General features: G+C 46.6%; 1 protein-coding gene and 2 pseudogenes across 6 annotated transcripts; all 3 read left to right on the forward strand.

Annotated features, from left to right (window-relative positions):
* The first annotated feature begins 876 nt into the window (after positions 1-876).
* Positions 877-17,720, forward strand: FCGR2B (Fc gamma receptor IIb). Of its 6 annotated transcripts, none has more exons than XR_011248046.1 (9): positions 877-1,139; positions 4,658-4,678; positions 6,103-6,357; positions 11,688-11,942; positions 12,591-12,713; positions 14,891-14,947; positions 16,200-16,336; positions 16,973-17,013; positions 17,131-17,720. XR_011248046.1 is itself a non-coding variant. In XM_069547052.1 (8 exons), exons 1-8 carry the CDS (start codon positions 1,028-1,030, stop codon positions 17,215-17,217), a joined length of 951 nt encoding a protein of 316 aa, XP_069403153.1. In that variant the 5' UTR covers positions 877-1,027; the 3' UTR covers positions 17,218-17,720. The 6 variants fall into 6 exon arrangements, 3 of the variants coding, with proteins under 3 accessions (XP_069403153.1, XP_069403169.1, XP_069403172.1); XR_011248048.1 differs by having other exon boundaries at positions 16,203-16,336; XR_011248051.1 differs by lacking the exon at positions 14,891-14,947 and having other exon boundaries at positions 16,203-16,336.
* LOC138429123 (polyhomeotic-like protein 1) lies at positions 8,523-9,162 on the forward strand (annotated as a pseudogene).
* LOC138429142 (polyhomeotic-like protein 1 pseudogene) lies at positions 9,089-10,335 on the forward strand (annotated as a pseudogene).
* Positions 17,721-23,564: the final 5,844 nt, after the last annotated feature.

Below are 23,564 nucleotides of genomic sequence, written 5' to 3' on the forward strand. Positions count from 1 at the left end.
TACAGAACGAATGACAGAGACTTCCCTTGTGGTCTTGTGACTAAGACTCCACACTCTCAATGCAGGGGCGCTAGCGCTCCATCCATGGTCAGGGAGCTAGATCCCACACATCACAACTAAGAGTCTGCATGCCACAACGGAAGATCCCACATGCTGCAACTGAGACCCGGGGTGGTCAAATAAGGCAAGGCAAGGCAAAGTTGCTCAGTCGTGTCCTGCTCTTTGCGACCCCATAGACTGTAGCCTCTGTCCATGGGATTTTCCAGGCAATAGTACTAGAGTGGATTGCCATTTCCTTCTCCAGGGGATCTTCCCAACCCAGGGATCAAACCTGGGTCTTCCACATTGTAGACAGACGTTTTACCGTCTGAGCCACCAGGGGGGTCAAATAAATACATGACTAAATATTTTTTAAAAAGAATGAAAGTCAAGGGGTGATAAAAGATGGGCATGATCATTCTATTGCCACCCTGACACACTTCTCTGTCTTGGTTCCACAATCCAAAACGAAGTCTGGATTATGATAATAAAGGCAATCAAATGATGGGGAAAGGTGGCCTCAAGCCCCTCTGCTCAGTCTCGGGAGGAGTCTGACACCAGTGTCTGCACCTCTAAATGGATCTAGAAGATGGGGAGTTCCCTGGCACATTCTCCTCCATCGCCTTTTCCAAAGAGACAGACAGGGAGTTCTGAGCTGAGTAGGGGTGACCATTCCCCTCTTCCTCCCTGGGGCTGAGCCCAGCTGTGGCCCCAGAGGACGAGGAGAATTTGTTTCCCAGTTCCTACATTTTCTATGAATTTGGAGTGGGACGGAGCCAGATTCATTCTGGGAAGCCTTGAATCTTCTGGGAGGGAACTCTCTAGATGAAAGAGGGTGGAAGGGGAGGAGCCAGTGATAGAGCAACACTTCTTTTCACTTCCTCTTTTGGACTGCAGAATTTGCCCTCTGGGTGGACTATCAAGCCTCGAGAGAGGCCAGTGCCTGCCGTGCTGGGCTGTCAGAGCAACCTGCTCACTCCAGGAGGTGATGGGGATCTCCTCATTCCTAGCCTTCCCTGCTGCCTGGAGGAACCGAGCTCACTGCATGCCCTGGCATCCTTGGGGCCACATGCTACTGTGGACAGCTCTGCTCTTCCCGGGTGAGTCGGGGGCCCGGCAGGGGCAGTGGAGCAGGACCATGGGCAGGTGGGATTCTCCAAGTCAGCTGCTGCCACCTGGGTTGGGGCTGAGCTGGGGCAAGGATGAGGACCACAGTGGGCAGCACATCAGGAAAGTCAGGAGGGTAAAGCCAGGCTGATGAAAATCACAGTCTGACAACCTTGCTGGTCTGGGAAATTATGAAATTGGCAAAAGTCGGTTTGTTTTTTTTTTTAATGTGTTTTGCCCAAAATCACTGGGCACCAAGGTCCCTGGTAATCTACCACCTCCCATGCAGAACCAGCTCTGAGGAAAGTCCAGTGAGCTAGACCTGAAGGACTAATGATGCCCAAGGTGTTTATCTTCCTTAGAAATGTATGTTTCACTGGGACCAAATCTTAGGCCAGAGGGCTGATGATGTCTTAGGCAGATAGGAGATATTGTTGTTGTTCAGTTGCTAAGTCATGTCCGATTCTTTGTGACCCCATGGACTGCAGCATGCCAGGCTTCCCTGACCTTTACCATCTCCTGGAGTTTGTTCAAACTCATGTCTATTGAGTCAGTGATACCATGGAGATGTGGGGAAGCAATGAAACACATTGTGGTGGGGGGCAGTGGCTGTTCTCTGTGCCCCCAGAAACCACTTCAGAGAGCAGAAACCTGTTCTGTTTATGTGAAAGGAGATCCACCTGGGAAAAAGCACAGGAGGGTCCCGGTTATCCAGGGAATGGGGACCAGAGAATGCATAAGCCAGGCAATTCTAGAATCATCACTTGTGAGACCAGAGACATCATGCATGTCTGTTTGCACTGTACAGACAGGGAGATGTATCCTATCACTGATGAAAGAGAAGGAGAGGATCTTAGGCTGTGATTGAGCACTACTTTCTGACCACGTTCTCAGCCCTGGGCTAGGGACCATGGACTGATAATGCTGGTGGGAGAAAGAGTCTAGGGAAGGCCAAGCAGAGGAGCCTTATCGCCAGGAATGTCCTCCCAAACTCAATTTCTGGAGTATGACCGTCAAATCCACTTCAGGATGGTCCCAGAGGAAGACAGGCAGCCAGCCATTTTCCAAGTTACATACTATGATGGATAGTAAAATCTGGTCAGTGCTGGGAGCCCTGGCCCTTGGTGCTGGATTATGCTGGGACAGGAGGTGGAGATGAGGAAGACAGAATATTCCCCCATGACAAAGTGAGATGGAATGAAGTAGAATAGCATGGAAAAGGAGCACACGGAACTTCCTCCCTTTTTCACAAGGAGGAGCTCAGGCCTGGAGAGGTGTACACTTCCCTGCCCCTGCCATGGTGATATCAATGTGAGGTCTAGGCAAGATTCCTGGGAGAGACTTCTGGCATTTTTGTCCACTTGCCTCTTTGGTGTCACCAAGGATTTAGGTCTTCATTGCTCTGTAGCTCATTTTTTTACAACACATTCTGGTCTAGTCTTGACTGCTCCTGTCTCCTCTTCTCTGGATCCATGCTGCACACTGAGGCCATGGCTTCTTCAGCTACGGCTGTGGGCGAGCCACTGTACTCTACAAATGCCTTCAGCGCTGTCCCACTGCCTGCGTAATGAAGCGCCAATCCTACTCTAACAGGTAGACGTTCCTCCAAAGCCAGACAGTGTGTACAAGGACTCTCTGCTTTCCAAAGGTTCCACAAACTGCCTTGTTTACACATTAAATAAATGCTATGTGCAGACTCTGTCCTAGGACCTGGGGATTTATCAGGGAACAAGAGAGATGGCCTTCTGTCTCCCTTACAGTGACGATACAGAGCATGAACATATGTGATATTCACTAATATTTGTTTAGTGAATGAGGGGAAGGTGACTTCTCTCTACTTTTCTCATATCTTACTTGTTTCTCCTCCTCCTCTTGGCCTGCTTCTTTACCCATTTCCTGTACTGTCACTTTCCACTTCTGCACACTCTAGTTTTTAGCTAACTTCTATGTCAATGATTTCCAAACCTGTCTTTCTTGTCTTTGTAGATACAGTTTTATATTTCCATTTTCCTGGTTGGAAACATGCAAATTGATTTGTCAGCTCAGAAACAAAACACATTCAAACTCCAACTATCATCTCCCCCTCACAAATGTTCTTCTCTTCCTAACATCTATATTTGTGTGAGCACAATTAACTCTTTTCCTGGTCACCCATTTATAAACCCCCATACCTCATCAAGTGCCACTCTCTTGCTGCCTATTAAATTTCTCTCATGCCTATGTCCTCACCTTCACTTTCTACTGTCATCACAACTTTGGTCTCTCTTATCTCTCACCTAGGTAACACTCAGTGGGTGATTTTCAGAGTATTGGTAAATAAAATTAACATGGCTATTGCCCTTTTTGAGCTTACATTCTACTGAGGGACACAAACAATAAATAAAAAAGTACAAATGCATAACCATAAATTGGAAAGTGGCTATGAAGCTGTAAACAGGATACTCTGATAAGAACAGTTGTTGTGGGGGAGATGAGAGAATAGCCTGTGTTAACAGGATGATATGGAAAGAATTTTCTGAGGAAGTGACTTTTAGGCTAGGACCTGAAGCAAGATAAAAATTAAGCCATTTGAAGATACAAAGGAAGTGGGTTCAGAGAGTTCAGCATACAGAAAAGCCCCAAGTTTGAAGAATTTAAAGAGGGCTGGTATTATTGGAATTCAGTGAATAGGGAAAGTGGACCTTGAGATGAGGCTGGAGAGGTGAGCAAGGACGGTATCAGGTGTGGCCTTGTAAATATTTACATTTTACTTTAAGAGCAAAGGAGGAACCTAGAAGGCTTGTAAGCAGGGGGGTGATATCTGATTTGTTATTTTAAAAATGATTCTAGCTTCTCTGTGGGGAATGAATTGCAGGGGGAACAGAAGAAGGGAAAAGCTAAGTTAGGAGATGGAAGAAAGCTGATGGTAGCCAAAAGTAGTTTGGACATGGACTAAAGTTGATGCACGTAAGGACTAACTGGAAGCAGGATGAACAAGAATTTACTGGTGCAAAGCTAGATGGTTTGGGAAAGAGGAATAAAAGAAGATTTGCAGTTTTCTGGCATGAATACCTGGGTAGATGGTAAAGATATACCTTTATATGGGGGAATCTGGGAGAGAAATAGAATATGTCCACTTAATTTGTCATTGAGGTCATTGGTGATTTTGACAAGAAAAGTTTTAGTGGACTAGTGAGGTTTAGTGATTGGAAAGAGAAGAAATGAGGATAGCCTATGTAGAAAAAGAATGGAGAAATCAGGCTGGGAAAGGGAGCAGGGAAATACTTTTGGAATTCTATGCAGGGTCAAGTGAGATTTTTATTCTTCTAAAGAAACATCCTGGAGCATATTTATGTTGGTAGGAAAGACCCAGCTGAGAAGGAGAAATGGGTGATGCAGAAGAGAAAGGGAATAACACAGAGAGGGAAATCTTTGTGCAGGTGAAGGGAATCTGACCTGGGATTGATGATTATCTGTAATGATGAATCATCATATCCAAACACCAGACTGATCTTTGCTTTCTCTCTTGCAGCTCCTGTTCCTGGGAAACCTGGTAAGTACTTCACCACATCACCTCTGTCCCCCAGCCATCCTCTCTCTCTGCTCTCTGCACCCTGTCTGGAGGAACTCTGGAGGCACCCAGGACTAAGGTAGAGCCAGGAAAGAGGAGTTGTGCCCACAAGAAGCCCTGTACCCCCTTCTCCTTCCTGCTTCCCTTCCACTGAAGCCAGGGGTGGGCAGCCAAGGGACACAGATGCCTCAGTCCTCCTGCTTCTGTTATGATGAGACCTCACAGATTCTGTCATAGAAAATAACTGTCCTCTGTCTCAATTGCCTTCTTCTCTCCAAACTAAACCACGAGCCCAAGCTATGCAGAATCACATGATCTGCTTAGGTTACCCCCATGGGTTGATAAATCATCTACTTTGCATGTATCTGAAGCCCTCAGGGCCTGTTACCCTGGAGAGAACTAGGAGGCCGTTTACTGGCTGCAGCTGGGTGGGGTGAACACTGCTGGGCACTGCTTTCTCAGCACCACTAACCTCTCCACCACCCAGGACTGGTAGGGGGTGGGGCTCTCCTGGGTCACTGAATCCAGGGCTCCTAGACTGGCCTTCTGGCCTTTCTCACTCTTTCTTATTCTCCTGAGGCCACAGAGCCTCCTCTGTGCTTTGGTGTCAGGACAGGTCTCTTCTAAAGGACAAAGAATGAAATGGGTTAGAAGAGAAATGTGACCTCTAACTCTCAGCCTGGCACCTCCACCAGGTGGCCCCCTTGTCTTCATCCAGCTGCGAAGACAGTTTATCCACTAGTGTCCAAATGCCTCAGGTTATGGAGGTGGGGGAAGTGATTCCCCAAAGGATGTATGTGTAGTGTGTGTGTGTGTGTGTGTGTGTGTGTGTGTGTGTGTGTCTGAGTGTGAGTTCGAGAGAGAAAGAGAAATAGAGACAGAGAGAAGGAACTGGGTAGAGCTCCTTGGGTGAGATGTACTTGTGTTTCTAGACTGTTTGCTTGCCCCCCTCCCATTTCCCTACCCCCATCCTCTCCTCCCTGAGAGAGTCTGGGCTCCTGGGGGCCCCTGTGTGGCTGCAGAACTGCCACCAGCATCGCCTTCAGGTGCAGAACTGTCCTGGGTTGGGTTCTTCTCTTGATCTCTGCAGCATGGCCACAGTTTTCCATCATCTGAGATTTGGGGTCTGCTTAGGCCCTTGGGGACTTCCCTGGTGGCTCAGATGGTAAAGCGTCTGTCTACAATGCGGGAGACCTGGGTTCGATCCCTGGGTCAGGAAGATTCCCTGGAGGAGGAAATGGCAACCCACTCCAGTCCTCTTGCCTAGAAAATCCCATGGACGGAGGAGCCTGGTGCAGGCTACTGCCCATGTGGTCGCAAAAAGTCGGACACGACTGAGCAACTTCACTTCCAGGCCCTTGGGGTCCCTTTTTCTCATGCTGCCTCCTCTCTCTGCCCCTCACCAGATCTCCCAAAAGCTGTGGTGAACATCCAGCCTGCGTGGATCAATGTGCTCAGGGAGGATCACGTGACGCTGATGTGCCAGGGGACCAGCTTCTATGCAGGCAACCTCACCATGTGGTTCCATAACGGGAGCTCCATCCACACCCAGAACCAGCCCAGCTACAGCTTTAGGGCCAACAGCAATGACAGTGGATCCTACAGGTGCCAGAGGGAGCAGACCAGCCTCAGCGACCCTGTGCATCTGGATGTGATTTCTGGTCAGTGGAGGAAGGCCCTGGAGAGTCTGGGAGAACAAGGAGAGATGAAATCTGCTTCCACGGCAGAGGTTTTTAGGAAAGGGCAGTTGCCGACTTACTGGAGAGCACGGCTGTGAGTTGTTTGAAGTGGTTTTGGTCCACTCATTTCCCTTTTCAACCCACCTCCTCGGCTTAGTATGAGTGGTGAGGTGGAAGTTCCTAAGAGATTTCTCAGAATATGCTGGGCTTCTTTGTCTTCGTGCCGACTGAGCAAGAAGGTGACCAGGCCACCAACAGGCATCTGGGTGTGAGAGCAGCAGAAGAAAATCTCTAATTCATAGAAATCTTCCCATTTTTGTGGCAGAGTCAAATGCACAGGGAATTACTAGCCATCTAAGCATGATGATTTCATTCACCTTTGAGCCTCAGTTTCCTCTCCTGCTAGTGGAGATATCACTGCCTCCCCCACGAGGTTCTGGTGAGAATCTGCATCTCCCTAATCCCTGCCCTCTCTCTGTGCAACTGAGGTGAAACGCGTGTCTTCATCTCCTTATATTTCCAGCCACAGGCACAGGGCAGGGCTTAATAAATATTTGTTGAACAGATCAATGATTTTCCAAAGCTCTTGGCAAGAAATAGTTTCTCCATTTAAAAAAAAAAAAAACAGCTGCAATGTGATTATGATAAATATTGTCATTGTTACTGTTCATTTAGTCCCCTTCCCTCCCTGAATAGCCACATTGTCCTCATAATTATCTGAGAGGCCCGGTGGGCCTCAGTCCCAGTCCTGCCATCTTTACCCTCTGGGCTTAGCAGGAAAAGACAGTCATGGAGGGAAGGTTCAGTGGCCTGGCAGGGCCGTGGCCTCAGTGCCCTGCCCCTCCAGGAAGGGCTGGAGCTGAGGGGCTTCCTCTCCTCAGGACTATGTGAGACACCCCCACCACTGTGACTGATGACGAAACAACTGGCACACGAGGTGGGCACCACCCTGGGGGATCTAGGTGCAGAGCTAGATATGATGTCCTCGAGCCCAACACCAGCCTGAGTGACCTTGGACCACTACCATGGAGACTAGTGCCAACAGAAGGCAAGGCACTCTCAGTCCAAGGCAAAGGCACTCTATAAACAAGAGGCAAGGCAGGCTCTGTAGACACTGCTGGGGCAGCTCTGTGGGCCTCAGTATTTACACCAATTTGTGTCCAGCAGCAGCCCAGCAGGCGCAGCTGCATGGCCTGGCTGTGGTCCAGCTGGCCACAACTGCTTCCAGGCAGCAGACCAGCATCCCAAATGCCAGCAAGACACAGCAGCTGAGCACCACCCAGGCCCCAGTCAGTCAGGCCAGAGCATCAGCCTCCCCATTCACCAGCCAATCCCAGAGTGAACTCTTCCGGTGTTACAACTTTGACCCAGTCTTCGCTACTGGAGATCACAACATCCTTCTCCCTCAACCTATCCCAGGCCTAGATGTATCCAAAACCGCAGCTGGGAAATCAATCCTAGGTAAAGCAGACCCTGGCCCAGGATGTGCCTCTAGTTTTCAACTCATCCTGATGCCTGTTAGTGGCTGTAGTCCAGCAGGAGGTACCATCTGCTTAGGCTCCTGGAGTCCATGCAGATACAGTTGAGTACAAAACTTGGCGATGAGGAACAACAGGTCTCAGCCCAAGGCTCCAGCCAGAACACTATTCCCCATTTTGTTTCTGTTCAGTCACTAGGTCATGTTCAACTCTTTGTGACCCCATGGACTACAGCATGCCAGGCTTCCCTGTCCTCTACTATCTCCTGGAGTTTCTCATACTCATGTCCACTGAGTCAGTGATGCCATCCAACCATCTTATTTTCTGTCATCCCCTCGTCTTACCTTCAATCTTTCCCAGCATTGGAGTCTTTACCAACGAGTCGGCTCTTCTCATCAGGTGGCCAAAGTATTGGAGCTTTAGTATCAGTCCTTCCAATGAGTTAATTTCCTTTAGGATTGATTTGTTTGATCTCCTTGCTGTCCAAGGGACCCTCAAAAGTCTTCTCCAGCACCACAATTCAAAAGCATCCATTCTTCAGTGCTCTGCCTTCTTTATGGTCCGACTCTAACATCCGTATATGACTACTGGAAAATCTATTGCTTTGACTGTATGGATCTTTGTTGGCAAAGTGATGTTTTTGCTTTTTAATACCTCTTTTCTGGCCTACCCCAGGCCATTTGCCAGGCCCTAGCTGTGACTCAGACTCCCTCTAGGACTTCCGGACAGTTTGCTAACCTTAGTCCAGCTGGTGGAGGCAGTGGACATAGGCTTATGGCTATGTCCACTGTCCATGGGCTCAGTCCAGAAAGAAGTGGCCACACACCTGGGCCTTTGGGTGAGTTGCCCTTGTGAGGAATAGGTGGTGGTAGGAGCTGCCCAAGGAAAGGCACAGGAGAGGTGGAGCCCTCGCCTACATCCCGGCAGTGACTGACCCGGGGTGTTAGCCAGAGGCAGACAGTGCAGTGGCCAAGGAGGCAGAAGCAGATGGGCGTGGTCGGCAGGGCATGAGCCGCACCTGCTCCCAGCCAGACCCTGATGAGCTCAGTCACTCCCGTGAAGCCCCGTTCACTGATTTAGCAACAGCAACAGATCCAGCTCTCGAAGAAACAAGTGGTTATCCGACCACAGATTGTTCTCGACCACTGGCTGCAGCTCCAGCACCGTCAGTCCCACTACTCCCCTACCCAGCGACGCACCTCCAGTTGGTCCAGCAGCAGCAGCACCCGTGAGCCTCACTGCCCCTCAGCCACCACAACACAGGTCCCCATTGTTCTCCTCATACACTCTGTGCACTGACTGGACAAGCCCAGACATCAGCTGTCCAATGGAAGGAGGAGGGAGATGATGTCTCCACACTGCGTTCAGTTCCTGCCAAGGGTTCTCAGGCAGCAGAGAGCCCAAGACCACGGACGAGGAGAGCAGTCTTGGAGAAGAAGCTGAACTAGTGACCAATGGGAATGCGAATTGACCAAGCGATGGATTGGCAGCTGAGGCCCCTGCCCATCAGCACCACCTTCTACACTAGGCATGGAATCCAGACAAATGGAGACTCAAAGCTTGGCGAAGCACTGTGAAGCCCCAGATGCTCACTCAGATAACTGAGGGCTTTGGTACCCAGGACTGAGCAGGAGCATTCCCAGTGTTCTCCATTACTAAAAGAGTTTGATGAGCCACTGTAGACTGGCCTCCCGACAGTGCTGAATAAGAATCAGTCAGGAGGCTCCAGTGAAGGGGACAACCCATCTATTCAGCAGTAAAGAAGGCAAATCTCCCAAAGTTCCAGCACTGTGGGAAGTATACTCCTGCAGAACAGTTCTACGGCTCCAAGAGTTTTCTGCTTCATGAGTTGCACTAAGAGGTACTGTGTGAGCTGTAGCTGCCAGTTCTGGCAGAAGAGGGAAAAAATGAAAGAGCTTCAGGAGGCTCACCATGTTGTGGTCACCAGTGCGGACCCTCCTGCTCCCCTGACACCATCCACGCTATCATCCAGGGCAGTGCTGCAGGGGTCAGGAGCACTCTAGCTGGGGTTCAGAGATTTCAGTTATGATGAAAACACTCTCTCCAACATCCTTGGGCCTTAATCAGTGAGAGCTGGGCATGGGAAATGAGGCCTGGGAAACTTCCATTTGGCTCTGCCTATGCCAGGATTCATGGCATCTACCCTGTGTTCCCGTCTAGTAATCTTAGCCTTTGCAGTGTAGAGGTATATAGGTTTATTGCTTCTCTACAAGGCTTCCAGGAGATTGCAGAAGAGTCTTGTTCCCAGGAGTTTGATGGAAATGCCCTTTTATGACTTAAAGAACACCTCATGAATGCCATGAACATGAAACTGGGCCCTGCCCTCATGATCTGCACCAAGGAATTGTCCTCAAGGAGACCTCAGATGGTCCTCTTGTGCAAACCACCCTAAGCCTGAGGCTTCCACTGTACAGGTTAAAATCTGGCACCCATGGAGCCTTTGCTGAGAAGAAAGTCCTGTTCTAAGGCTGTACACCTTCTGTAGAGGGGATTCCCCAGACAGGGAGGAGAAGTAACTGGTTGCAGGTGCTACATGGAAGCAGCTTTGACATTTTCTCTGAGTTTTAGTTCATTTAAAAAAATCTCTACAGTTCTCAGCGTTCCCATCTAGCTTAATCCAACCTGTATAAAAGAAGCCGACTAGAGACCGAGGACTGCTCACCTAATCCTGGAGTAGAACATCTAGCCAGGGTCTAAGCTCCTCAAGAGGCGGGCTACACAGGGTGGTGGGGGAGGAAGTGGGTGGAACGCAAGACTGCCCCTAGTGTTAGGTGTGGGAACTTCCAGCCTGTGTGACACTGCAGAGGCCGGGTGCCCCCACCTTCTCTCTGCATTGTCTCACTGTAGCTGTGGCCCGTGGTTTTCTCTTCCCTGTCACTCACACCCTCTGCTGTGAACATTTCCTTCCACATATGTGGCAGGTTCACCAGCCGATGCAGAGGCTTGGTTGGCATCTTTCTGATCTGCTGAAGGGACTAAGTGTGGTTGACAGGCACACATGCGGCTTTTTTTTTTTTCCATTCCCCTCCTCCCTTTCAATGTATCTTTGTTTTCTACCCTTTCCTTCCAATTCCAGCTCTGCTCTGTCCTACAGCTTCAGGAAAACAGAAGGCATGGGCTGAGGTCAGGATTATAAGTATCTACCTCAGCCTCTATTCCTTAAACTATAAAGAAATTAAAAATATTTCCTCAGCAAAAGGATTAAGATGACTGGGGAAAAGTACACAGCCGGCTAATGAATGGCCCACTCATGTCACTGCTGGCTTGAGACAAAGTCCCCGCTGAAGTGAAATTCCACGTTTCCTAACATGTGCTAAGTAAGCTAATATTTGTTGGATGCCCATGACTTTCCCCAAGGACACAGGTCTCTACTGTGTCCCCCTCACATGCTGTCTCCTCTCTCAGACTGGCTTCTCCCTCATCTCCCTCCTTCCCTTAGGGAAGGGATTTCACTCCAGGTCCCCTGTATCCTCCTGCAGAGGCCTCTTGGGCCAGACAGGGCTGCAGCTGCGTCTCCCAGGACGGGACGAGAAGACAAGCATATCTGAACACCTATTGTGTGCCAGCAACTACTGTAGATAGTACAGCTAATGGTGCTATTGTGACTAGTTCCACATACGAGGAAACTGAGCCCCAGAAGAATTCATTATTTACCCAGGATCACAGGGTGCATGAAGGAGCCAGAATTAGAGACCAGGGGGATGTGATTCCACATTTAAACTCCCCCACACATACTGGCCCCCGGAGGGATGGTCTGGGTCTCAGATCTGAGTCAAGACCTTCTGGGTCCTGCGGTCCCTTTGTGTCTTTCAGACTGGCTGCTGCTCCAGACCCCCAGCCTCGTGTTCCAAGAAGGGGAGCCCATCATGCTGAGGTGCCACAGCTGGAGAAACCACCCTCTGAGTAAGATCACATTCTACCAGGATGGGAAATCCAAGACATTTTCCTATCTGCGCTCCAACTTCTCTATCCCACGCGCCAACCTCAGTCACAGCGGCCAGTACCACTGCACAGCGTTTCTTGGGAAGACGCCACACTCGTCACAGCCCGTGAACATCACTGTCCAAGGTGGGGGCTCTCTCAAGATGAAAGGATGGGAGAAGAGATGGATAGTTAGGAATAAAGTCACATGGTCTCAAATGGAGATTTGAGAAATGCCATAGTAGCAAACCTGGGCTTTGGGGCCAAGGGCAAGAGTATGGGCAATTTGATAAATGGCGTCCAGAGCTTGGAACCCTCAGCTCTCAGGTGACAGGTGACGAGGCTTTTATTCCACTTTGAAATATAAGCCCATCACACCAAGCACAGCCGTGAAGCAGAGCTTTCTCGTTGGTGTAGAAGTTCCCAAAGCTCATGGACATTCCTAAGAACTGAAGTTTTCCTAATTTTTTCTCATGTTTCATGATATGTCCATTCATCCCAAAGGTATAGCATGTTCTTACCAGTTGAGGGGTCCAGTGTTGGAGATTTCAGGTTCATGCTCCCTGCTCTCCCCACGGGCTAAGGGAAACCCTCCCCTCCACCTTATACACTCAACAGTGTGCCTTCATTTGATTAGCAGAGTAATGGAAAGGGTATGGGGGAGGCACAAGCCCACTCACAGAACTCCTGTGCAGGTGAGGTTGGGGGAGGAAGCGAGTGTTGCATTGGAGGAGGGCAGGGAGGGTGAAGTGGCATAGGGAGGGTACTGCCTGTCCTGAGGTCTGTCTTCCCCAGAGTCCAGCTCGAGTGACCCCTCGTCGACGACGACAGCTGTGGCTATAGGCGCTTGTTTTGCTGCAGTGGCTATTGTTGCTGCCATAGCAGCCTGGTTCCGCCTCAGGAGAAAGCCAATTTCAGGTTTGTGGTTCCTCTTGGTCCCTCTTGTTATCAGTTCCTTCTTAGCCAAGGCCTTAACCCCAAACATGGCTAGAACCCTTATCTTTGGGCTAGAGAATCCTTAGCATTCAGATATAGTCCCATATTTTATTTATTCATTCATTCATTCAAGAGGCCTGAACAAATTGGCTTATGTGTCAAGCACTGTGATAGACTCTGCGGATGATGCCAAGTTAAAGAACAGTTCAGCCTCTGCCCTTAGGGAGTCCATAATATTGTGGAGAAGACTGAAGTACAAATAGTACGATAGTACAGAGAGCAACTGGAGGGGATAAGACCAGTATTAGAGAATGCATAGGCTGCAACAGGGATAGAAGAGCCCGAATGACCCAGCACGGGCTGGGCCAGTTAGAGGAAACTTCATAGGGAGGTAGTGTTGCATGGTGACTGAAGCTCAACTGGTGGGGTCAGACTGCCTCAGGCCAAATCTAAGCGCCTCCGCTCCCCAGCTGAGTAACGTGGGGTGAGTTAGTCTCTGTGTGTTGAGAAGACGGAGCTGGCATGTTAAGAATGTGCACATCATGACCAGCTGAACGAGGAGGCACGAGCCACCCACACGGGGCTGGCGGCTCCTTTAGCATCTGAACTCCTAGATTGGGGAAGTGAAAACCCTGGGTCGTTTTCATTGAAAATACAGTTTCAATACATTCTCATAAAGGAAGTAGAGTCACAAGATTTGCCACTCAGAGATCCCAGAAATGAGAAGGGGTGGCAGTCCTTTGCCCCAGGTCATGGGTGAGCAGAGAGGACGGTGTCAAGCCTCTCTGGTTTATGAAGTGGTTGAGGTGGAGGACACCAACATATTTGTGGGCTTAACATCTAAGTGGTTGTTTTGAAAGATGCCCCAGGAAAATCAAAGTGAGAACTTAACAGCGGGAATCCTAAACTCAAGTCCTTATCTTAAATGTCCAGACTCTGGGAGTAAGCAGAGTGATCATACTGTAAAATTCTTAGATGGCAACTCAGGGAAACAAAGTTGTGGGTTTTTTTTTTTTCCAGGAAAACAGTTGTTTTTCCTCATCATATTCAACTTCTATGTGCCTCAGTTTCTTCATCTGAAAAATGAGGACACAAATAGAACCTGCCTCATAAGGTCATGAGATTGAATGAGCCTGCAGCTCTTATAACAGTGCCCAGCACACAGCTAGCATCATGTAGTATGGGCTGTTAACATTAGAAGGAGGTGATGTTTGAGGCTAGCAGTTAACCAGGCAAAGAGGGTAGATGAGCGTTCCAGGCGTGGGGGCTGAGACATGGAAGTGAGAAACACTGTGGCTAGGGTGGGGCTCAGGGGAAGAGTAAGGAGGGTGCTGGAAGCACTTTGATGCCTTCGAAGCCATAAATGGTGAAGCAGAGAAAAAGAAGGTGAAGCAGGGCAGAAAGTTCATGGAACTGACATAGGCTGCCTTTAAAGAACTAATCTGTATTCCAAAGGGCACAGGAGGGCAGTAAGCATGCCTCTTTGTTGTATGCCTCCTTCCCCTTCCCATCAGCACCTAGCACAGGGCTGCCGCACAGTAAGATGATTAATAAACATCTCTTCACTGATCAGCTGAAAAACGTCAGCTCTTGGAAAGCAGTCTCCTTCCCCCCATAGTATTAATATTACTGTGAAATTGCTGAGAGAGAAGGGAAGGTGCTATAGGAATCAAGTAAGCAGAGCATCACAGTTCTTAACACTGTAAAGCTAGTTTACTGGGGGAGAGAAAGTGCTAAAGTTATCCAGACACAGAAAGTAAAATGGAAAAAAGACTCAGAGCCACTGACAAAATAATACTACTCATACCTCACAAAGCACTTTGCAATTGGTTCATAGCCAAGACCTCAGTTACCGGTGATAAGTAAATGTACAGACTCAGTGAGAAAAATTGAGAGGAAGAAAGAGATGCTTTTAAGAACCGTGCAATGGAACGGCCTTTCTGACACTCCCATGAGTCCCTACTATTAACCTAGCCAACTTCTATCTCTCTAGACCAGCGCTTTTAGAGGCTAAGGTAGTCTCTGGGGAGTGGGGAGGAGAGGAATGTCTCTGGGAGAAGGGTGTGTATTGGTTCTAACCCAGTCTTGCCTCTGGTCTGTGGTCCTGAAGACTTAGGTTCTACCCCGTAATCCTACTAACCTCCATGTGCCCCTCCTAGCTCTCTCAGGAACCCCTGAGCACAGGGAAATGGGGGAGACCCTCCCTGAGGAACCAGGTGAGTGCAGCTCCCCTCTGCGGGCTCAGTGACACCCTGCCGTGTGCATCAAGAAGCAGCTTGTGAGCACAGGAGAGGGAGGGGGCAGTGGGAGGAGGGCAGGGGCTCAAATCTCTTGGTCAGTTCTGAGACTAACTCCTGGGCCTGAAGAGGACCTCACTGGAGATGAGGAGAAGATGAACACCTATCCTAGATAGAGAAACAATGGCCTTGTCTGAGTTTCTGGGGCTAGAACTGCTATTTCCAGAGCAGGACATCAGAGATGTTTAGGTCTTTCTGTGGAGCTTTGGAAGAGCTGGCACAGGGTGGGGGTTAGATGCTGAAAGACTAAGGCAAATAGAATTAAAGAGAGAAAACTCTAGAGGAAAGGAGAAACAGGCAAAGGGAATAAAGTCTAGATTTGCTGCAGTTTGTGTCTGTGGATGGGGTAAGAGTAGATGGGGTGAGCGACGGGGTAAGGGCTCAAGTCTTAGTGGAACATGAAGAGAAGATTTTAGGCCGAGAAAGTTCTGTGTACTAGCTACATTAGCGGGCTTTCCTCTGTTGACAAAGCCTGGATCTAATGCCCACTTCTGTAGGTATGTTAAATGTGGGCCTGGCACATCTCGGTCACTATCATAAAATGGAATCTTGAGTGTCGTTTCCTCTCTTGGGGTTTAATCACCTCACTGAGGAAATGAGTGCACTGGCCTGGAGGACCTCGAAGCCTTCCAGGTCTGACATTCTGAGAGTCAGTGCCCATCAACCCTGGCCCAAGTGGGAATATGTTAAAGGAGCAGGAGCATTCCAGACGATCTCCTGACTGTAGTTAAAACCAGAGCTCGGAGGGACCTGGAGCTTTCTCTGGGGGCTCCCAGACAGCAGGAACAGACAGGAAAAAGAAGCCCTTGAGGACCCCACCTCGGATGGCTGGAGTATGACTCAGAGCAGAGCCAACAGATTTGAGAGCTTAGCAAAATGGCCCAGCTGTCCAGCTGCACTTTGAGCAAGACCCCTAGGTCCTGTGGCCAGGCCAAGTGGGGATACGGACCTGAGTCTGCACCGGGGCCAAATTGAAGTAGGAAAAAGTGTCCGAACACAAGTGGATTAGCCGTTTTGATGCTTGGTTCTACCACTGGCATAAATATATTTCACAAGGTGTTTATTTCACAGGAAGACACTGGGGCTGATGGTTTCCCCAAAGGCTCATCTAGGTTGCTGGGATTGTAGAGGGATGCATTAGAAGGAGGATTCAGGACATGGTTTGTTCCAGAAGTTGGAGCATGGCATACAGGGACTTCTTGTGTCCTGGAGATGAATGAAGACACTAGACGCATTGTCTCAGACTCCTTCCCCACTTCCTGAGGAATGCTGCTTTGCAGATACTGAGCTGCTTTCTGCACTGGCAAAGTGAGTTTGTTGGCAAAAACATGAGGAAGTTTGGATGTGTTTTAGATCTTTACCAAGGAGAGTACTGGCTGGCTTGCTTGCTTCCTTCTTTGGTCTCTTCAGCCTCCCTTGCTCACTCTCACGCTTTCTCTCTTTTTGATGTGAGGGAGTATGAGATTCTTCAGAGCTCCAACAAAGATATACTATTGGGCTGGCCAAAGAGTTCATTCAGGTTTTTCTGTACCAGCTTCCAGAAGAATCTGAATGAACATTTTGGCCAACCCAATACATCTGGCTAACCTGGAAAGGCCCTATCTGTGGCTGGCAAAAAATCTGAATTACTTCACTCTAATAGTGAACACCCCCCACCCCACCCCACCCGACACACACCTCTTACCCAGTATCTCCAATCCCAAAAGCTTCAAAAAAAATAGTGATTTTCTGAAAAGTGTAGTACAGATGACTGTCCCCCTTTGCTAATGTAGCTGGTGGGGGCTCCATGTCTGGGATACTGAGGGTGGGCTGGGAACAAAGCCTGCAGGGCTGAGTTGGGGTCAGTGGTCCTCGCCTCAAGCCTGGTTTGGGCCTCAGCAGCAGCGTGGGGAGGCTCCATGCTATAGTACTGCGCCTGCTCACCTCCGCTCTCTTTGCCCACAGCCGGTCTCACTGATGCTGAAACTGATGCTGCCAGAACTGAGGTAAGCCCTCTAGCGCCTGCTTTTCCTTCTCCCCCTCCTCCAGCCTGCTGCCTCTTCTGCGGCATCATTCCTGTGGCCTCTCCATGGATCCTCACTGCTCCTTTCTCTTTTCTCCAGGCTGAGAACACAATCACCTATTCACTCCTCTCGCACCCGGATGTTGCAGAGGAAGACCCAGAGTCCGATTACCAGAAATGCCTTTAGTTTTCGTTGTCTTGCCTGGGACTTGGGGAAGTGAATCGTAGAGGCCAGGATCTGGTGTCTTCTGGCCTGAACTCCTCTTAGGGAGGAGAAGAGGATACTGCAGTTCTAAAGAAGGAGAATGGCTTTTCCAGAGTTAGCGCCTCTGAATCCTGAAGCTCCCTGTTCTGACATTCACAGGTGATATAGCCTCAGATAACTGACTCCCGATTTATTCCTTGCCTCAGCACATCTCATCAGCAGGACCCTTCTGTTATACATTCACCCAGCCAGTGTAAATTACTCTTATTAAGAGATTGCAGCAACATAGAAATATGTTACAGGTTATATGAGAAAAATTAGATAAGCATGGATGATTTCAGAAATGTTGAAATAGACTAACATATGCCAATATATTAAAAGTGATTGTTTCTGGGGATGGAATTATTGGTGCTTTTCATTTGCTTTGTTAATTCTTCTGTACAGACCATATATTACTTTTATAATAAAATACTACACAAACAACAGTCCCCTTATCTTTTAATCACTGAACCAATTAGAATATAGACTGATCTGGGGTCTGTTTCTTTTCAGTGATAAGAATCTTGGGAAGGTAGTAATGGGCAGGAGGTGGGGGCAAAAAATGTTTGGAGTGTAGGACAAGTATCCCTCATCTTAAAACCATACACCCTTCTTCCAACGAATTTGTGTTCTTGTTTCCATGTCTTCTTTCTCTTCCTCCCATGGCAAATAAACACCAGTTCTCGGGAAACCAAACTTCAGATGAGTCCTGAACAGAGATTTACTGACTCTTTCTCTCCGGCTCTTCCTCTGTTCGAGTTATCAGAAGGATGTGAACTTCTCAGAGAAGGTTCCGGGAGGTTAGAAACATGACTGACAGCTTCCTCAGGAGATGTCCTTAGAGAGGTCTCATTTGCCTGGGAATCTAACAGGAACATTGTGCAACATTTTTGCATTCAGAATTTAGCAGCTTCCTTTGTTGAACAGTTTTCATGAGGTTTCATATTCACATATTGCTATACAATAAGGAATAGTAATTGCAATTATTGGGTTATTGAGGGTTACTTTATGCCAAAATATGTGCCTTTAGAATGAGAGTGTTTAAGAGTATTAGCTGTTCAGAGTTCTTCTGTTGTGATTTTCTTGTTCACATACCCATGCCCTTTTTATAGTAACAATGTATGTCCCTCTATTTATACATTACATGGTAGCAATTTATTTTATTTATATGTAAATTATTTTACTATGCTAATTTTAAAAATAAAATTAAAATACAGGTAAGCAAAAACCTACCAACCTAGATAGCATATTCAAAAGTAGAAACATTACTTTGCCGACTAAGGTCCGTCTAGTCAAGGCTATGGTTTTTCCTGTGGTCATGTATGGATGTGAGAGTTGGACTGTGAAGAAAGCTGAGCACCAAAGAATTGATGCTTTTGAACTGTGGTGTTGGAGAAGACTCTTGAGAGTCCCTTGGACTGCAAGGAGATCCAACCAGTCCATTCTAAAGGAGATCAGCCCTGGGTGTTCTTTGGAAGGAATGATGCTGAAGCTGAAACTCCAGTACTTTGGCCACCTCATGCGAAGAGTTGACTCATTGGAAAAGACTGATGCTTGGAGGGATTGGGGGCAGGAGGAGAAGGGGACAACAGAGGATGAGATGGCTGGATGGCATCACTGATTCGATGGACATGAGTCTGAGTGAACTCCGGGAGTTGGTGATGGACAGGGAGGCCTGGCGTGCTGCGATTCATGGGGTCGCAAAGAGTCAGACACAACTGAGCGATTGAACTGAACTGAACTGAAGCAAAAAAGATAATTAAGATCACCTATAAATTCACAAAATAGAAACAATCAATGCTAATGTTTAAAAAATTTCAATCCACATTTCTATCTATAAATAATATGTATAAGCATATGGGTTTTTAAAATTAAATAATGTTATACCTTTGCCTGTTTACAAATACACATAGGCAAAAACTCATACTCATTGTGAGCATGAAAACTCAGGTAATACTGAAATATAAAGAGGAAAAGTGAGAGTTCCATTTTGTTCTCACCCCCTAATCCTATTTCCTTTTCTGTGGCTAACTACTGTTGAATTTTGGAGTATATTTCTGGATTTTTAAATACACATCTAATACATATTTATAGTTTTCTTGAGTCAGACACAACTGAGCAATTGAGTATGCACACAGTTTTTTAAGACCATAAATGGGATCATATACTTTCGTAGTTTATTTTGATTAATAGTATATTATGGAGCCCTTCTATGGAAGTATTTTATTTTTAAGGATTATATAGTATTCCATATCACAAATGCTATGCTATTTTTATTTAACTAATATCTTAAATATTACCAATTTTTCATTGTTATATACAATACTGTGGTGAACAACACTCTTGAATGATGTTTTTGACTACATATGTGAGTATTTCTTCAGGATAAATTCCTAGAAGTAGAATCATTGGCTCAAAGGATACTCTCATCTTTAAAAAAGCAGTCTACATATCCTCCCAAAGCATATTAGGGTACCCAGCTCCTGACCCCTTTGTCAATGCTGACTATTTCTAACTTTTCCAATCTGATTATAATGGACTATTTTCTTACGCAGCATTGATTGTCCCTGATTCTGTTAATAGTAACAGAGCCTGACTTCCCTTTGACTAAATAGCTCTATTGCCCCTCTCATTCCATGCAGGTAGGTGGGCTGACCTCATCCCTAGTTCCAGAGAACATGCATCCCAAGCTGGCTCAATCAGGAGCTGTTTCCTGGAATTTAAATCTTGAGCAAAGTGACACTGTGCCTGAAAACAAGTGAAGTTCATTCATCCCAATGGCACTGCCCAGATTAGACTAACTTCCTACATGCCTGAATCTGCCCTGTTTTTTATGTTTCTAGGATCCTTCAACTTCCTTTTATATCAGTTAATTTTGACTTGATAGAATTCTCCTATAATATCCTGGCAGGGGCGGGAAGACTTCCCAGGTGATCTAGTAGATAAGAATCTGACTTGCAATTCAAGGGACACTGCTTTAATCCCTGATGTAGGAAGATCCCACATGCTGCAGGGCAACCAAGCCCGTGGGCCACAACTGCTGAAGCGCACTCCCCGAGAGCCTGTGCTTCGCAATAGAGAAACCGCTGCAGTGAGAAGCATGAGCACCGCAGCTAGAGAGCAGCCCCTGCTCGCCGCAGCTAGAGAGCAGCCCCTGCTCGCCACAGCTGGAGGAAGTCCACACACAGCAATGGAGATCCGGCACAACCAAAAATAAATAGGTATTAAACATGTCCTATGGGCTGGATACTTTTTTAGGCTAGATCTTTGACAAACTTTTTTTCCCTTGTCATTCCTGGTTTGATAAGGCTTTTCTATCTCACTGGAGTCAGTTTTGAAAAAATGTTACTTTCCTAGAAACCATCCAGTTTATTGATATGCAGCTATACACTGTATCTTCTTTAGTCTTGTGGTAATAATCTGCATGTCTGTAGACTTCCCTGGTGGCTCAGACAGTAAAGAATCTGCCTGCAATGCAGGAGACCTGGGTTCGATTCCTGGGGCGGGAAGATCCCCTGGAGGAAGGCATGGCAACGCACTCCAGTATTCTTGCCTGGAAATCCCATGGACAGAGGAGCCTGGCAGGCTACAGTCCACGGTGTCACAAAGGAGTCGGACACGACTGAGCGACTATTGCTATGTGTCTGCATTTATATTCTCTCTCTCATACCTAGCTTTGGGCTTGCTTTCTTTTGTTAGATGACTTCAGCTGAAAATAACAGGAAATCAGATTCAATTTGGCTTAAAGGATAGGGAAATGTATTATCTCACACAACAGAAAGTTCAGAGACAGGGTGTCTCCTGTGCATCAGGACTCTGGGTGTGCTGTCCTGCAATCCCTTGGCCTAGTAGTATGACGATTACAGCAGTTCCAGGCATCACTTCCAAAGATCTAGACGAAGAAAAGGGCTAACTACCTCTTCTATGTGTCTCTTTCTTAAGAGTGAGAAAATGTTTCTCCAGCAACCTTTCCATCACATCATTATTGGCCAGGCCTGGGTCACATGCCCACTCCTAAACCAATCACTAGAAAATGGAATAACTTACTTTAGCTTAATCACTTGGAGGTGGAATGATTTTTGGAGAGTCAACCACCTTGACTGTCATATCTGTTTATCTTAATCAGGCTTCCCAAATGTTTGTCTAGTTTTTTGTTTTTCTTGTCATGACTTTTGAATTCATGATCAAGACTTTGCTATTTGTTTTCTAATGGATTATTTCTTTCTGCTACTTTATTTAGACTTACTGTATTGTTCATTTATTTCTAAAGTTCCAAGGATTTGTTTTTAAACAAATTCGCAAAAGGCTATAATATTTCCTCTTATTGCTATTTTAGCCACATCCGTTAGATTTTGAAATATGTATTTTTTTATTGCTATTTGTCTTTAAATAATCTATAACTTTTGTTCTATTTTCTTAACTCAAGGTTTATTTAGATGAGTGTTTCACGCTATTTGTTTGCTTTATTTCCAAAGGGAATGAGCACTATCTTTTTTGTTGTTATTTCCCACTTTTATTGCACAGTGATGTGGTCTGTGTGAGTTTTCCGCATGTGAATGTCTTAAATGTATATGTGAAGACAATGCTTTCTTCTGTTGTTAAATAAAATTTTAATATTCTGTTAATAAGTCATAATTTGAATTATATAACAGAACACAAGGCATATAACAAGAAATAGCTGATTCTTGTCCATTCCCTTGCATCTCCTCAGTCCTGTCCCCCAGAGGCATTTTCAACAATTTCAACTGTATCATCTGTTACTTTAGCTCCGTATTTCCAAATAATGCATTTGTAACTATTTCTTGATTTCAAGTGTCAGAGATTATTCACTTGATTTCCTCCTATGGGATATGAAGACTATTTTTACTATACCATGGCCACCCAGTTCTCATTCTCCTTACCCAGTGCTCCGATAGTTTTATCACCATTGTATGACTACTGTTCATTATTGAGACAAATAGTATTTTCTGATTACATTTCTCCTCCTGAACAATCTTTTTTTTTTCCCCTAGAGATAATTACTGCTTCGTTTTCATCATGTGTTTAGTTTTCTATGTGCTTATTGCTTACTGCTGTTGCTGCTAAGTCGCTTCAGTCGTGTCCAACTCTGTGCGACCCCAGAGACGGCAGCCCATTAGGCTCCCCGCCCCTGGGATTCTCCAGGCAAGAACACTGGAGTGGGTTGCCATTTCCTTCTCCAATGCATGAAAGTGAAAAGTGAAAGTGAAGTCGCTCAGTCGTGTCCAACCCTTTGCAACAACCCCATGGACTGCAGCCTACCAGGCTCCTCCATTCATGGGATTTTCCAGGCGAGAATACTGGAGTGGGTTGCCATTGCCTTCCCCTTATTGCTTACTAGCTTTTCCCAATTTTTCAAAAACTTTCTGAGGAAGCTTAATGCTATTTCTTACACAGGCAAATGCTCCAAATAGTTTTTCTCTTTCTTGCTTTTTTTTTTTTTTCCCCTTTAACAAGAAGCCGTTCTTGGAAATCGCTGTTCTTCAGCACTGATCTGGATTGTTTGCACTCTAGGCTCCCTGGATGGCTGTTGTGTTAAACCCTCTTTCCCCTGAATTTTCTCTGTTTCCATTTCTTGATTGACTTGGCTGGAGCAAGTTTGCCAGGGCGTCCAAGAAAGGGTGTGCAGCTGGAGTAGCAGATGCCCCTGGTGCTCCACCTCAAATCCACTTGGTTCACCTGAATCACTCATACTTGGTGAATAGTTCAATTTCTCCTGAGAATTAAACAAAGGGAGAAGGAAAAGTAGTGACCTGGAAACATCTACTCCCCTTGAGTATGAGAGAGGCTCTAAGAGTCTAACTTTTCCTTTTACAGATTTTCCCAGTTATCCCCTTATTTTCACAATCATACCTGATCCACATCTTGCATAGTGCCTAGTTCTTCCAATTCTTGAACTTTTCCAGGAACTTTCAGGAAAATTGTTTCACTTCTCAATGGCATTCCTCTCATTATGGAAATAAGATCAGTTCCCGGTAACTCTATTTTTTATAACAACATGACCAAGATTTGTGGTCATCCCCACAAATGTCGTGGTCATCCCCACGTTACATCAGAGATACTGAACAAAATACTGCTATTAAATGGTTGAATACTAAAAAGAGACCTTTTACCTCTGTTTATCTTAATCAGACTTGTCCAAGTTCTATTTCATTGATCTTTCACAGAGTTAGCTTTTGATTATTTGATCAAGTGTTTCCTTTTGTTTGCTTTTATTTCGTACATTGAAATCTCTTTTATATTTGTAATAATTTTTAGCCTTGAAGAATATT

Source organism: Ovis canadensis, chromosome 1 (genome assembly GCF_042477335.2).
Source record: "Ovis canadensis isolate MfBH-ARS-UI-01 breed Bighorn chromosome 1, ARS-UI_OviCan_v2, whole genome shotgun sequence".
Lineage (NCBI taxonomy): Eukaryota > Metazoa > Chordata > Mammalia > Artiodactyla > Bovidae > Ovis > Ovis canadensis.

Bases quoted from the DNA above. Each gene is read 5' to 3' on its own strand.
- FCGR2B (XM_069547052.1), top strand. From the start codon at position 1,028: ATGGGGATCTCCTCATTCCTAGCCTTCCCTGCTGCCTGGAGGAACCGA. The intron at 14,948-16,972 runs GTGAGTGCAGCT...CTTTGCCCACAG, and splicing joins GACCCTCCCTGAGGAACCAG to CCGGTCTCACTGATGCTGAA. The intron at 17,014-17,130 runs GTAAGCCCTCTA...TCTTTTCTCCAG, and splicing joins CTGATGCTGCCAGAACTGAG to GCTGAGAACACAATCACCTA.